This window comes from Natator depressus, chromosome 2, assembly GCF_965152275.1.
Source record: "Natator depressus isolate rNatDep1 chromosome 2, rNatDep2.hap1, whole genome shotgun sequence".
Lineage (NCBI taxonomy): Eukaryota > Metazoa > Chordata > Testudines > Cheloniidae > Natator > Natator depressus.
This window is the reverse complement of record NC_134235.1, coordinates 64,379,329-64,396,147: the sequence shown is the minus strand read 5'-3', so window position 1 is coordinate 64,396,147 and position 16,819 is coordinate 64,379,329. Positions and strand designations below refer to the sequence as shown.

General features: G+C 41.2%; 1 protein-coding gene across 3 annotated transcripts in view; it reads right to left on the bottom strand.

Annotated features, from left to right (window-relative positions):
• Nucleotides 1-11,443, bottom strand: part of TOX (thymocyte selection associated high mobility group box) — a 273,829-nt gene extending 262,386 nt beyond the window's left edge. Inside the window, exon 1 of one of the 3 annotated variants that reach the window (XM_074943078.1) lies at nt 10,683-11,443. In XM_074943078.1, coding sequence (XP_074799179.1) covers nt 10,683-10,790 — 108 coding nt within the window. In that variant the 5' untranslated portion in view covers nt 10,791-11,443. Of the gene's footprint in view, nt 1-8,510; nt 8,646-10,682 lie in introns of those variants that run through there. The other 2 variants (XM_074943074.1, XM_074943077.1) reach the window with 2 other exon arrangements.
• Nucleotides 11,444-16,819: the final 5,376 nt, after the last annotated feature.

Here is a 16,819-nt window from a genome sequence, read left to right as displayed (position 1 = left end):
TTCATTAAAAATGAAAATATGTCAAAAAGCTTTTGTATACTAAGCTATGATATTATGTAATACATCAGAGTTATCAGATATGTGAAAAAAACCTAACCTTTGGACTGTAAGAAACAATTTAACCTTTTACATTTAGAACAATGATTACAAGGCAGTTTATTGGGGAAAAGAGGACATTTTGACCTGTTTGTTATGCACTAGCGGCTAACCTTTTCAACATTTTAAGGTGTCTGATCACAAATTAAAGTTGGGAAGTCACCGTCCAGTTACCAAAATTATCCAGCTAAAATAACATAGTAAACATTCACAGCTTATGTGAACCTATTATTAGTATTTCATAACTACTGCGTGAGCCTACATTTTCATTTATGAGTCTCTCTAGACAATATTATATACGTAGAATCTTTTCAAATGAACACTGAAGATGTCATGGCTATAACTTAGTTACTGTTTAGTACCTAATCAAAGAATGTATACCTCACAATAGCTTTAGTATACTTTAAAGTCATAAATCTATAAAAGCAGGGCACAGTAAAAATGAATATACTGTGCTTGTTAATCTGCTGCTGTGTGTGTTTTGAGCAATTAGCCTTGGACTACAATTCTGAAACAAGTTAATATCAGATACTGAAATATTTTCCTTCTTACTTATCATGCTTTCTAACTGAAGAGAAAGCAGATGCATCCTGACTATTAACAGTCATGACAAATTGCCTTACTAATGAATGTTACACACTGAAAGTGCCATAACTGATTAAACTACAATTTCCCACTACCAGATAGAGAGAGACTTGGGAACTCCAGCAGTGGACAACTCTGATGTTCTGCCAACAGGCCTTCAGGGTACAGTGTGGTATTTAGAAAAACACACTGTAAATTCCATATGAATATATTCTAAAAGACTACGTGGATACAACAGGTTTTAAAGAACATTAGATGAAACAGCTTAGATTTGTAGCTCATGAGTCATGTAAAAAGGATGTGTTTTAACAATTTTAGTATCATTACAAGGCTGGGTTAATAATATTTCTGTTGGGTTTTTCTACTCACCCGCCCCCCTCCCCCCCAAAAAAAAAACACTGCTTGTGCTTTGCATTTCACATAAAATCTTTTTGTCAGTCTCTTTGTTGGTGCAAAATTGGCAGCAGTTCAAATTCAAAGTACTCCTATTCATTTACTGACCATTAAACCAATGTCATTCTAGTTCACATCAGCCAGAGAGCTAAGCTCTAAAAAACATAAAAGGCTTGCTTCACCACTGACGAATAATGTGTACATTTTTACAGAGCTTAAACCTTAATGCTTTGCCTGAAACTAACAATACAGTATATCTTATCATTCCTTTTTCACAAGCAGGCAGCTGCTGAAACGCTTGCCACTTCAAAATATCAATTGCTTGCCAGAGTTGTCCTCAACACACCCTGTCAAACTCATGTTCATTGTACAATGAAAATGGTGCAGGACTGAAAGCTAGAAATTGTGTCAAATTTTGCTGTAAGGGTATGATGTGCAAAGAACAATGTATGACAACCATAAAGACTACAAACAATAGCAGAGGAGCCAGACACTACATACATCACAACTGCGCCAGTACATATTTTATTGTATGTATTATATATTTAAAGCATGACAAATGTACCATTGTAGACTGTGCTACACAAAATAGAAACCCTTCAGCTAGTTAGGCTTTTTTTCATTTCTCTTGATGACAAATATGTAGTTAAATTTCTCTGCTTTTTGAGCATTTGTCTGAAAATCATATAGGAAAAAAATATAAGGTTTTCAAAATGAGTTACAGAAACCAAAAGACAACAGTACAAGATGAGAAAATGAGATTTTGTTCAGTTAACTCTTTTGCTTCTCTCTGGGAAGACATAGCCAGGGTTTCCTTAAAGAATATCTGAGGCTATACAAGAGAAATACAATAGCACTGTGCCCATAAATTACAGTATACCTAATTTTAATGCAGATAAGCACTGGTCTATTGATTTGCATGTTTCCCTGGCAAAATGGAAATTCCATGTGAACATGTTCTTTGTCTACAGAAAATAAATTTTAAGCTCTTTATGAATACTGCATTTTATGCCAAAAGGGAAATAAATAGGTTGCTAACATAACATATATATGGACTCTAAATAAAGTAAGTGCGGGAGGGGGTGTATGTACATATATATTACACACACGATTTTTTCACACTTCATTATGTTTTCTTCAAGGGGTCCTGGCTGCTGAAAAAATGCTTCTTTTCAGAGTACAATCAAGCTAACTGAGGGAAAACTGGCATAATAAGCAACACATCAAGTTAACTGTAAAGGTGACCATAGTAATACTAATCCTAAATTAAAGCAACCACAGATTGCTGAAATGGAAAAAAAATGTTTATGAGGAAAGATTAACATGAATATCTATTAATCTTTCCACAACACAGTTTAGGCTGCAAAACTTTTAACATATAAGTTTCTAGAGGGCCACTAACTGATATCAGGCTAACTGAAATGAATATAAATGCTTTTAAAGTGTTAATAAATATTTTGGAAAGAGAATAGGTGTTTTAGGTGGCTGGGGGTGCTGACCTTTGCTGTGTTTATTAGAGGGACAATGATGCATTATTAACACACAGCAGCTGTACCTGAACTGCTGCCATGAACATAATAGCCTTTTATAGCCATCAGGGGAGTGAGATAGGAGGCCTTTATTAACCACTAGACATGATTAGCACATTATGTGAACTTTAGGAGGCAAATTATCTCTTATTGAAATATGTTGGTTATAAACTAATTGTAAACATGATTTTAAAACCTTACCAATGCAAAACTAAGAGTTTTACTACCATTTTGCAAATCATTGGCTAGCAATCTTAAGAAAAAGGGTTTCTGCTATATTCATACAATCTACCAAAACAACTATGTCTCAAAGACCTGATTCAACTAAGATCAAACTATCAAAGTATTAACAACTCTACTTCATGAATATTAATCTTGAGAAATAAAATAAAACATAAATTCAGTAAAACTGTTAATGAAGAAACCTGTTTATTTAATATATATTTTCTATTAATGTTAAAAGCAATTCTTAAAAGATTAGTTTTGTAATACATTTTCAAGAGTTAACTTGAAAAAGTAACATCATACTTTACTTCAGAAAGCTTAATTTTGGGAAAGATTATCCCATTAGCCTTAGCAAATGAACACAGCACTGAGAGTCCATTATGAATAGTCTTTTATGCCCTAGCAGAAAGTCATTAACATAGAACAAATCATTAGCTTTGATATTAAGCTTCTACTATCTGCAGGTTTCTATGACTAATGTTCATAACTGCATCTGCCAAATGAGAAAATATACTTTTTTTTGAAAGGTTATCTTCCATTTTACTATTATTTTCTGCCTTTGTATTATTTATTACTATTTCAGGCTGATACAAATGTGATATATACATAAGGAATAAGTATTTTCTGTTATATACAGACACAAATCCTGTATGACATTCCAACCAAAAAGATGACCTATAATCATTTAATTTTTTTATATATATATATATATATACATATATATATATACACACACACACACACACACACACACTCCCCTTTCCCTTCTCCTGTAATAATTGTCCAGATAGATCTTCACCTTCATGTGGTATCCATCACATTCCTCCTTCTAACTAGCTTCCTTGTGCAGAGGTTAACACATTCTGATTTCAGTGGGAGTTCTTCTCCAACAAGGAACATAGGACTGGGCCCCATTATGGATTTCCTTACTATAGCAAATTTAATAGCAGCTGTAGCTCTCCTGGAACCTTTAAGACCACACAAAGGTCTAGAATAACATTAGGAGACAAAAGCACTACCAAAGAAGCTCCATTTCTGTGTTTAGCCAGCCTGTATTTTTGAAAAAACAATCTCCACCAATCAAAAATAGCATGATGAGCTAACAGGCAAGGATGTGAATGTTATGACAATCTAACATTTTCACTAACCTGGATTTATCAGATGTTCATGAAACTCAAGTGTGTTTTGTGACTTGGAAGGCAGTATGTTTCTTGGGAGGAAACTATGCTATTTGGATCTATCTCAAATCTGCTGACAGCCCAGCAAGAAACATTAACAAAATAGTTGAAGAAAACTGCTTTGATACATGTTTGTATTGCAAATGAAAGATTAAATACATGTATCAGTACAGCCATATAAAACTAAAAATAAAATATACTGTATAAAAGATCACAGGAGAGAGAACACCACAAGCATAAATATTAAAAATAACAACAGTATCATGACCTTTGTAGTAAACAATTTAATTTTGAAGATTTAACTCAAAATAAGAGTTTAGCTTTTGATTTTCAGTCAAACTGTTGGCTTATCAATGTAAAATTGCTTAAAGAAAAAAAACACTGAAGAAAGCCAATCCTGGGAAACAAACTAAGCTGAAAAGAATTTTGCTTCTTAGCAATGGCCATTATGGAAAGCAGTTTTGTTACTGTTGTTGCTGATGCTACACAATCAGTATCTAAGTATAGTGTATTACCATGTTGCCATTTTCAAACTGAATGCTGTAGGGGAAAGTGTTATGACCAAGAAAATCTCATTCAGGTTAATGTGAATTCCATGTCTTAAAGTATTATGTAAGTGCTGCTATAATTAACACTCTGTTGGCACTTCCATTATAAACCACATTTTTGAGTACTTTATAACTCAGCCTTTTTAATGAGAAATTACTCCTTGGACAGAAAATTGGTACATAGGTTGTATAACACCAGCACCAATGCCACCAAAATGTTTAAATCGATTAGGCCAGATTTAAACTGAGCATTTTAGTGTTTACAGCCTATGCTAGTTGTTCACAAAACATGTGTCCACTTCACAAAAATAAACATAACTGCCACTAATTGTCATGATTGTCAATTTCACAGACCAAGAATTGAATGGACCCGGAGACCACACACTCACCACTACAAGTGGTTAATACTGAGTCACATTGCCAGAGCACAGGGGAAAGCTTTTGCTACCACTATCCATGCTCTGTCGTGTCTGCTCTCAATTTGGGATCTCAGTCTCCAGAAATGTTGGTCTATTGCCTATCATGAGTATGACATTCACTTCGTTTGAAGAGCACAATATAAAAATGGAAAACTAAAAACTGTCCATTTTCATGTGACACTATGTAAAGGAAAATCCTGATTTAAGAAAAACAAAAGGAAAGTTTTTCAGGCTTCTAGAAACTGCATGGTGCAAGCTCCTCATGAAAGTGCTGAATGCCCTCAACTTCCACTGAAGTCAATGGGAGTTGAGTACTAATTTTCTCACAGGATCAAGCCCTGAGTCTTTATGGTGGATAGTGACATTAGCTATGTTTTAATTTGAATGAAACGCTGTACTCCTAATTTAGCATACCCAGCAGTGTACTGGTTTAGCTTTTTGTCCATAGACCTCACAACAGCTATTTTAAAGGCAGTGTTGCAAAGCTGAAATCCATTTTCTAATGGAACAATAAAATGTTACCTTTCAAAGATGTAAAAATGTTCTACAAAATAGGAAAATCTAGAATTATCATGAATATTACGATTTTAAAATATGGCAGTGGAAAGTTTTCTCAAAAGCCCATGTATATAGTAATTCCTATATTCTATGAAAATCAGGATCACATATTTTCCGAAACACTGGAATCTAAGCAGTCGTATTTGATGTTTGCTTGTATCTTTGGGACTTCATACTAGGAACTAGGGTCTAATCTAAGAGAAGTTCATTCAACTTCTTAATATGTGACATTTTTCTGAAATCTATTATAAGGCTTGAAAGCTTGCAAAAATCAACAACCAATGAAAACATTAACGTGACAGTTTAATCTTTCCTCTAAAAAGCACTAACAAATATCAGGTATGACCATCATGCACTAAGTTACCAAAGTTGTTCAGGGGAAAGAAAAAACATACCCTACTCAACATAAAGATTTAATTGAATCATCTACTGTTACGTGACACACTAAAATCCCTCAAAAATACTGATACACAATTCTAGTTTTAGAGCTCTCTCTGGAGATCCCAGCATTTAGGAATATCAGCAAAAGAATGTATGCATAGTGAGCCATCAGAAAAAGTAGACCTTGGAAAGATACACTCATGGGACATTTTGTAAAGAGGGATATCCGTGTTGTAGTTAGACCTGAAAATGTAAAATATTCTAAAATACTTCAGCTCCATTTAAGTCAAGTCACTAACAAAACTCTTATCTGTTTACAAAATATTACCCATGTTTTTTCACTTCAGTGTTATACAGCTTTTTCATTTTGTTTAGTCTTTGATTTTTGCAGGGGCGGGTTTGAGGGGGGGGTTCCTCTTATTTTTTAAACAGCTACATTATTTCTCTGTCATCAGGCTATATTTTTCCATTGCATTAACAACTACCAGTGTATAAAGAGTGGATGAGTTGTAGGCTTCTTTATTTCTGAACTAGCTAGACTAGAATCCAGTGCATAATTCTGCAAGGCTAACTATTGGGAGCAGTAAAGACCATTATTTTCTCTCCTACTGTTGGCAGGGGTCAGAATCTCTGTCATTAGCAGTGTCAAAATATAATTATATTACTGATCCTTATGTGAGCAGATACTTAACACATGAAAACACCATAAAGTTGAAGACATGAAAATGTTTCAACTCTTCTTGTAATACTTGTGGAAACAGTCTTTGGAGATGGCAGTACAATGAGGAAAGAAGAAGGAATATTATTGCTGGGTAGGTATATATTTAAACTGATGATCTGACATCTTCAAATAGTACAAAACCCAGACAATATTTTACTACTGAATTCATGCAGTATGCTTATTAAACATAATTTATTCTTGTAACATTAAATTCAATTAAGAAATATGATGTTACTTAAACAGACGTCAATTAAATAAACTGTTCTTATTAGCCCATAAATGTCTGAAATGCAGTTATGCTTCAAGTTTCAAGAGATGAACAGTATTACCTCAAGTCTAAATCTGTCTGTCCACTATGTTATTTTAAAGGCTGACCTATATACAGCAGCATACCATCCAGTCTGTCTGTTTGTATAAGAGATACCTCACACAGTTGCCATAACCAACATTGTTTGCATTGTTCTTTCACTTTTCTCCTTCCATGGGTTATGTGACAGAAACAAGGAAAAGTCTGCATTGCAAGATATGCAAAGCAAAATGTGCATTTACAGTAAATAAAGGAATGTTAAAATAATGTTCTAAACATTTGTGCCTAAGTTTATAAAACAAAGATCTAAGCAGCCTTTTGAAACAAAGACTGCCACCTGAAACGCAGCTGAGCAGAAAGATGGGACTGTATGATCTACATTATTGCATTTTCTTTTAAGAAGCCATCAAGAGTGATTCATTCTGACTACAGATACCCAAAATACATATGTATATGTGGACTGCATAATTAAAATCCTAAAACAATTATCTGATCGTTAATAAAATGTATGTTAACAGATCAGTTATAAAACTTTGAAGTCCCTGACTATCTGGGCAATGTACCTAAATTAGCAGCCATTTAATTAAAGTAAATATGTCACAGAATAAAGTTAATCAAACTATCTTTAATTTTTACCGAAAACAACCCACAGATAAGGGGCCAAACCCTGCAATCATTATTCAAACAAAACTTCCATTATTTCTAAGAGAGCAGGATCCTGTCCAGAATGAGGATTGCAGGATTTAGCCCAAGGTAAACAACATCAAACAAAACTAGACTATCATTCTACTCTGGAATATGGATCCATCACACTCCAGCAAATGATACCCTTTGCTTTTAGATATCAGCTGTAAATAGTCCACCAAACTTTCTGAAAACAAGTTCTAGGAACCTCCTTCAAGCCACTGAAAACACATGAACGAAAATGAGTGACGGATGAATATTTTTAAAACAACTAAGTGTTTAGAGCAGGGCAGATAAGTTTTCACAGCAATGTTAATCATGCTGGGTAGAGGAACTGAGGGAAGAGGTTGAAAATGAAATGTTCAGTAAATGCATGCCTCTCAAGGGCCTAGCAAACCTATTCAGTCCATTTAATATAATCAATGATCAGTGGCAAAGATGTTTGATAGAGGCATGTTCATGCTGTAGAAGGTATCTTATATGAAATATTCCTAGTAAGTCTTCTCCAAGCATAAAAATTATGTCTTATGACTGTGCATTTTTTAAGTCCATTATCAGTCCAGGCTAAGTTAAATAGAAGAGTTACAACTTCTCTACAGAATGAGTGCCTCATTTGCATTTAAAAAGAACAGTTTGCTCCTTCATACATGGCATGACTTAAAAGAAGCTTCAACCAGCTAGTAAAAAAAAAAAAATCTGAAAACGACTTTCTAAATTAATTTATTCGATTTGCAGTGCAACCAACCAAAAATGATTTAAAGCACTTAATTGGAAAATGATTTAATATATTAAAGTAATTCCTGATTTTCCAAAGCATTTAACTTTTAAATTAAATCTGGCCCACTTTCTCAAGAATGATGAGTGAAATGTGTATTCAAGTCATTACCTTCTTTTTGAAGCTTTAAATCACTGATAGGTTTAATAACGTTTGTCCAGTTTCATTGCCAAATGGGTCTTCAGACACTCTGGTGCATATGTCATTAATTCTACCACATTCTTTACTTTCCAGAACTTGAAGGTTACAATTTACAATAAAAGAGAGAAAATACTGAATATGGCAAGTCAGAGACCAAAAGCAGTATCACAATGATCGCTATGAACACATTTAAAGTGTACCACGTATATTCTCTTGCACGCAGCTGCCTCGCACCCACCCCCATCCCATCCACCCCCCAAAGTTCACTCTTCTCCCAAACTTCTCCTGATCTATAGGACAGCCTGCATAGACACTGCAAACCGTGGTTACTTAAACATTGCTAAAAAATGTTCCTCTGGGATCTCTTTTGAAACTTCCTTAGGGATCAGTCACAAGGGACCTGATTTAACCCTGAATTCTCTAACTCCATTGACTATAGGAGAGTTACACCAAGGATGAATTTGGTCCTTTATGTTGCGAATGGTAGGTTAGATCATGCTAGAAACCCTTCCTGAACACTGAGGGGGGCTTCATCATAATGCTGCAAACACTGCTTCTAAACAGATTATATCTGACTTTATTGTTTGTTTATTTTTTATCACTGATTCTATGCAGTGGCCAGGAGTGAAGGGGACAGCCCTAAATATCTATGACATGTGGTGTGATTTGTGAACCCACCATGACAATGGACAAGCAGAAAACACAGTAGTGTTTTCAAACGAGTTAAACTGAGAGTACTGCTCCTCTGCACTGGGCATCTCCCTCTTCTCCCAGTGCGTGTTGCAAGGGTTGGGTGGCAATAAGCAGGCACATAACCCTGTGAAAGAAAGACCAAGCAGCAAGCAAGTCTCCTTGCTGACTACATACACTACCAGCAGCAGAGTTTGCATTGCATAAACATCTGCTATAGTCTGCAACAACAACCTCCCAAGACAGATTTTAAACAAAAGCCTAAAACACACAGGTTTAAACAAATCTTCCGGTAAGTGCTTGTTCCCAGCTTTCTCCCCTGGAGGGGGTGTGCTCAAGAAGTGCTTTGGCTAACTTGCACTTCCTGATTATTTCCTATGGCTAGCGTTTTATTCGTGGGCAAAGCCCATTCCACAACAGCAAAGAAAGTGCAGATCGTGCATAAAATAGCAGCTGGCTCACGCCACTGAGACAGTAATAATGAAAATATCCCTGGTCTCTTGTTCGTGGGCAGACGGATCGCGAAGTGATCCTGAATCACAGCCGCAAAACGAGCACAAGAAAACCCAATGCTTGGGTCTTTTGTAAATAACACTAGCCTGCTTTGCAATCCCTCCTTCTCCCGGGCTCTTGTTGTAAACTTCTCTCTTTAGAGACATAACCCTATTTACAGTCATTTAATCAAGTTACGGAGGAATTAATAACGCAGTTGCAGAGTCAGAACAAAGTCGATGTTCTGTTCAGAACAAACTTGTCACCACCCATTTAATTCTGTACACAAAATAAAAAGCGTGGTCCCGTCATCACAGATTGCTAAGTACAGGCTTTTCGTGAGCCTTGACACATGAACTGGAGGGTTCGCACACAGCTTCCCATTATGTTTTGACTTGGGAAAAATAAATGGAGAGACTTTGTTTGTTTGGTGGGGGAGGGGGGTATAGAAGACAGAGTTACCTGTTCAGTTAAATATCCCACAAGGACATCCTTTTTCCACGCTGTTTCTCAGAAAGAAATGTACAGAATAGCTACTTAGACTTCAGTTTGGGGAAGAGGTTATGAAAAATCCTCTCCTCCCCCACCTCCCAACACACCCCGTCCGCCTCCAAACTATTCTGGGATTTTATTTTAGTCATTCCACTAGAGAGAGAGAGAGAGAAATAGATACACACACGGGTAGATTCCCAGCAAGAAGCGAGGTATCAGAGAAAACGCTCTCACTTTCCTGCACCATCAGGGTGTCTGGAAAACACCCAGAATTTGCCTAAAATATAACATTTTACAACCACATCGCCCCCCTCGAACAACTCCCACCCCGCAAGAATGGCTTTGGTGTGGCTGCCTTTGCTTGAGAGGTTAACTCAGTGTGCAGCCTGCCAAGATTTAGCTCCCATTTACGCACAGCAAAACAACACCACAGATAAAGCACCTCAAATAAAACAAAACACAAGTCACCTTGTTGCAATAGTAGGGGTCCAGGCAGGGAGAAGGTCCCAGACAAGGGGTATCAGGAGTGGCAGCAGGCTGTGGTGGTGGAGGTGGTGAATAAAATCTTACGTCCATTTCACTAAAACATCAAGCAAACTCCTTTCCTCTTTTTCCCCCCTTTTTTTACTTAACGTTCGTGCAAAAAAAAAAAAAACACAACAAACAACAACAACAAAAACCCCAAGCAGGTTGAGAAGAATCAGCAAGAGGTGCCTGAGTTTAGGAGAAAAAGAAACACCTTCCTTGCCTCACATCCGTTGGTGGTTTGTAAAGAAAGAGAGAGAAAAAACTCTTCCAAAAAAGCACCAGTCTGCAGATGTCTGCAAGAGAACCAGCAGCAAACCCTCCTTCTTCTCCTAGAGCAGGGCAGGTAACTTGGAGTATTGTTTTCCCTGCACACACATGCACTGGTCGCTAGCCCTGGGTGTAGATTTCGCTCTCTATTGGATTCTCTGAGTTGTTTCCTTTCCTCTCTCTCTCTCCTCTCTCTCTCTCTTTTTTTTTTTAATCTCTATCAGTGTGTGAGTGTTGGGGGGAGGGGGATTTTCGTTTCTCCACCTTGGGGAAGGGGGAAAGCTAGTGCACACCCGTGAGGCGCGGGGGGGGCGAGGCGGAGGCGCTCTGCTGGGCTGGCCCTGGAATGGCTGCCCCGTGCTGCGCGCCGGGAGGAGGAGAGGGACACCGTGTGCGCCGCTTCCAGAGTCGCGGCTCCGAGTGTGTTTCACACAAAGGGGCTCGCGAGCGCAGAGCCATTCGCGGCTGCCCAGGACGGGGCTGGGGAGTGCCGAGAGGGGGCGCTGCTGCAGCACCCCCCAGCCGCCACCCGCCGCCGCCCTACCGCCTGCCAGTTACTATGGTGCCTCCTCAGCACGGCGCGGCTGCCCTGCCCTGAGGGGAAGGAGAGGAGCCGGGATAGGGCGGGGTGGGGAGAGAGTTAAAGCAGGGGGCAGGGAGCACTTAACTGGGACCCAGGAGCTCTGGGGTTTCTGTTCCTGACTCTGCCACAGGCTTCCTGGGTGTCCTTGGGCAAGTCACCCAGGGAACCTCTTCTCTGCCAGGAAATACCCACAGCATGGAGTCTGGGAGCCTGGGTTGGCCAGCAGGGGGCTCAGGAGGCAGGGTTAAGAATTGCAGTGTAGATGTTCAGGCTGGGGCTACAGCCCGGGCACTGAGCCCCAAGATCTCAGGGCTTGGGCTCCAGCCTGAGCCAGGAAGTCTACACTGCAATTATTAGCCCCACAAGCCGGAGTCAGCTGACCAGGTCTTTTATTACAGTGTAGCCATATCTTCAGGGTATGTCTACACTGTACATTAAGCCGAGACTCTCACGTTTGACCACAACGCCATCCCTTACGTCCACACACAGATCAGTCTGTCCTAGGACCCTGCTAGAGGCGTGGGCTAGGGCCCAAGTCTCTCTGTGACTTGCAGTGTGGATGGATGTCAAGCCACAGACCTGAGACAGAAAGTTTGCTTAGAGCAGTCTGGACACATTAGCACAGCTTTGAGACCTGGGTCCAGCAACTGTTAAGCCCAGGTTTACAATGCAGTGGGCTTGGAAACACTGGGTTCCACAGACCAGGGCTTAGTGTGCAGTATAAACATACCTTTAATGTCCCTTTGCATCTCAGTTTCCCATCCCTAACATGGGGATAATGATCTTCCCAACCTCACAAGCATGTTGCCAGGACAACACCATGAACACCTGGGACACACATTCAGTGTCGCTATTTCTCACAATGTTATCACGAATCTCGTGATATCCTGTGGAGTCCATGGAAACATATGAGTAGGGGAAAAATCTGATCTTCCACTTTAAAAAAATTAAGTAATTTTCTATACTTCATGGTGGCAGAGACAAGCTTGAAATTATGACCTGAGTACACCATAATGGCTCAAAAAACACAAGGCAAATAAAAATAATCTGAAATGTATTATTATTATTAAAATATTTTATGAGTTTGGGGAGTCTCACCCATGAGTTTTGAATGGTTTAGGTTGGCAATATTGCTTGGGGCTGGCACAATATAAGTACTTATCATAGATCGAAGAGGAAAATGGGAGGAGGGGTAGGGAAATAGGGAGGCAGAGAGGGTATCAAAAACAGGGAAGAGGAGCAAAAAATAGTGGGAAAAAGGGTAAAAATGAGGGGAGGGAGGATAGGCAAAAACATGGGAGAGAGGGGCAGGTAAGCAAAAAAAGGGTATAAGGGAATAAAAACAGGGGAAGAGAAGGGCCTTTAGGGGGATCACAAACAGGCCCCAGTGGCTTTCCTGCTGGCTTTCTGTCTGAGTTTTAATCAAGAACAGGAGGGATACAAAATAATGCAGATCTGTAGGAAGGATGGTACAGGAAAGACACCTTGAAATTTGGTAGATTTAAATATCACTGCACATTTAGAGAGATAATATGGAAGAAGAGAAAGTACCTTTTTACTTCTTCATTTAAAAAAGTCTAGGGTATGTCTACACTACGAGATTAGGTCGAATTTATAGAAGTCGGTTTTGTAGAAAGCGTTTTTATACAGTCGATTGTGTGTGTCCCCACACAAATGCTCTAAGTGCATGTAGTCGGCAGAGTGTGTCCACAGTACCGAGGCAACCGTCGACTTCTGGAGCGTTGCACTGTGGGTAGCTATCCCACAGTTCCCACAGTCTCTGCCGCCCATTTGAATTCTGGGTAGAAATCCCAGTGCCTGATGGGGCTAAAACATTGTCACGGGTGGTTCTGGGTACATATCATCAGGCCCCCTTTCCCTCCCTCCTTCCATGAAAGCAAGGGCAGACCATCGTTTTGCGCCTTTTTTCTTGAGTTACCTGTGCAGACGCCATACCACAGCAAGCATGGAGCCCGCTCAGCTAACCGTCACCGTATGTCTCCTGGGTGCTGGCAGACGCGGTACTGCATTGCTCCACAAGCAGCAGTTTATTGCCTTTTGGCAGCAGACAGTGCAGTATGACTGGTAGCTGTCATCGACGTAGTCCCGGGTGCTCTTTTAACTGACTTCGATGAGATCAGGGGCGCCTGGGCAAACATGGGAGTGACTCAGCCAGGTCATTTCCCTTTTAAGTTTCGTCTCATGGCGATTCAGTCCTACCGGCAGTGCACTGTCTTTTAATCAGCAGCCAGCAGAAGATGATGGCCAGCAGTCATACTGCACCATCTTCTGCCGAGCACCCAGGAGATGACAATGGCTAGCGGTCATACTGCACAGTCTGCTGCCAGCAAGATGTATAAAGATAGATGAAATGGCTCAAAACAAGAAATAGACCAGATTTGGTTTGTATTCATTTTCTCCTCCCTCCATCCGTGAAATCAACGGCCTGCTAACCCCAGTTTTGAGTTCTATCCTTGAGGTTTTGAGTTCTATCCTTGAGGGGGCCATTCTGTTTCTCGCAAAGCCACCCCCTTTCTTGATTTTAATCCCTGTAAGCCAACCCTGTAAGCCATGTCATCAGTTGCCCCTCCCTCTGTTAGGGCAACGGCAGACAATCGTTCCGCACCTTTTTTCTGTGCAGACACCATACCACGGCAAGCATGGAGCCCGCTCAGATGACTTTCGCAATTAGGAGCACATTAAACACCACATGCATTATCCAGCAGTATATGCAGCACCAGAGCCTGGCAAAGCGAAACCGGGCAAGTAGGCGATGTCAGCGCGGTGACGAGAGTGATGAGGACATGGACACAGACTTCTCTCAAAGCACGGGCCCTGGCAATGTGGGATTCATGGTGCTTCTAGGGCAGGTTCATGCAGTGGAACGCCGATTCTGGGCTCAGGAAACAAGCACAGACTGGTGGGACCGCATAGTGTTGCAGGTCTGGGACGATTCCCAGTGGCTGTGAAACTTTCACATGCGTAAGGGCACTTTCATGGAACTTTGTGACTTCCTTTCCCCTGCCCTGAGGCGCAAGAATACCAAGATGAGAGCAGCCCTCACAGTTGAGAAGCAAGTGGCAGTAGCTCTGTGGAAGCTTGCAACGCCAGACAGCTACCGGTCAGTCGGGAATCAATTTGGAGTGGGCAAATCTACTGTGGGGGCTGCTGTGATGCAAGTAGCCAACGCAATCAAAGATCTGCTGATATCAAGGGTAGTGACCCTGGGAAATGTGCAGGTCATAGTGGATGGCTTTGCTGCAATGGGATTCCCTAACTGTGGTGAGGCCATAGACGGAACCCATATCCCTATCTTGGCACCGGAGCACCAAGCACATAAACCGCAAGGGGTACTTTTCAATAGTGCTGCAAGCACTGGTGGATCACAAGGGACGTTTCACCAACATCGACGTGGGATGGCCAGGAAAGGTACATGACGCTCGCATCTTCAGGAATTCTGGTCTGTTTCAAAAGCTGCAGGAAGGGACTTTATTCCCAGACCAGAAAATAACCGTTAGGGATGTTGAAATGCCTATAGTTATCCTTGGGGACCCAGCCTACCCCTTAATGCCATGGCTAATGAAGCCATACACAGGCAGCCCGGACAGTAGTCAGGAGCTGTTCAACTAAAGGCTGAGCAAGTGCAGAATGGTGGTAGAATGTGTATTTGGACGTTTAAAAACATGCTGGCGCAGTTTACTGACTCGGTTAGACCTCAGCGAAACCAATATTCCCACTGTTATTACTGCTTGCTGTGCACTCCACAATATTTGTGAGAGTAAGGGGGAGACGTTTATGGTGGGGTGGGAGGTTAAGGCAAATCACCTGGCTGCTGGTTACGCACAGCCAGACACCAGGGCAGTTAGAAGAGCACAGAAGGGCGCGGTACGCATCAGAGAAGCTTTGAAAACCAGTTTCATGACTGGCCATGCTATGGTGTGAAAGTTCTGTTTGTTTCTCCTTGATGAAACCCCCCGCCCCTTGGTTCACTCTACTTCCCTGTAAGCTAACCACCCTCCCCTCCTCCCTTCGATCACCGCTTGCAGAGGCAATAAAGTCATTGTTGCTTCACATTCATGCATTCTTTATTAATTCATCACACAAATAGGGGGATAACTACCAAGGTAGCCCAGGAGGGGTGGTGGAGGAGAGAAGCACCAGAAGGGGTGGTGGAGGAGGGAAGGACAAGGCCACACAGCACTTTAAAACTTATTGAATGCCAGCCTTCTGTTGCTTGGGCAATCCTCTGGGGTGGAGTGGCTGGGTGGCCGGAGGGCCCCCCCCACCACCACGTTCTTGGGCGTCTGGGTGAGGAGGCTATGGAACTTGGGGAGGAGGGTGGTTGGTTACACAGGGGCTGTAGCGGCGGTCTGTGCTCCTGCTGCCTTTCCTGCAGCTCAACCATACGCTGGAGCATATTAGTTTGATCCTCCAGCAACCTCAGCATTGAATCCTGCCTCCTCTCATCACACTGCCGCCACCTTTCAACTTCAGCCCTCTCTTCAGCCCGCCACCTCTCCTCCCGGTCATTTTGTGCTTTCCTGCACTCTGACATTGTCTGCCTCCACGCATTCGTCTGTGCTCTGTCAGTGTGGGAGGACAGCATGAGCTCAGAGAACATTTCATCGCGAGTGTGTTTTTTTCACATAATCTTCGCTAGCCTCTGGGAAGGAGAAGATCCTTGATCCTTGAAACACATGCAGCTGGTGGAGAAAAAAAAAGGGACAGTGGTATTTAAAAAGACACATTTTATAGAACAGTGAGTACACTCTTTCACGGTAAACTTTGCTGTTAACACTACATACATAGCACATGTGCTTTTGTTCCAAGGTCGCATTTTGCCTCCCCCCAGCACGTGGCTAGTCCCCGATTCTGGGACTCCATCATGGTCACCTCTGCTGATGAGCTCTGCATGGTCACCTGCAGCTTGCCACGCTGGCCAAACAGGAAATTGAAATTCAAAAGTTCGCGGGCCTTTTCCTGTCTACCTGGCCAGTGCATCCGAGTTGAGAGTGCTGTCCAGAGCGGTCACAATGGAGCACTCTGGGATAGCTCCCGGAGGCCAATACGTGTCCACAGTACCCCAAATTTGACCCAGCAAGGCCGTTTTTAGCGCTAATCCCCTTGTCAGGGGTGGAGTAAGGAAATTGATTTTAAGAACCCTTTAAGTCGAAAAAAAGGGCTTCGTCGTGTGGACGGGTGCAGGGTTAAATCGATTTAACGCTGC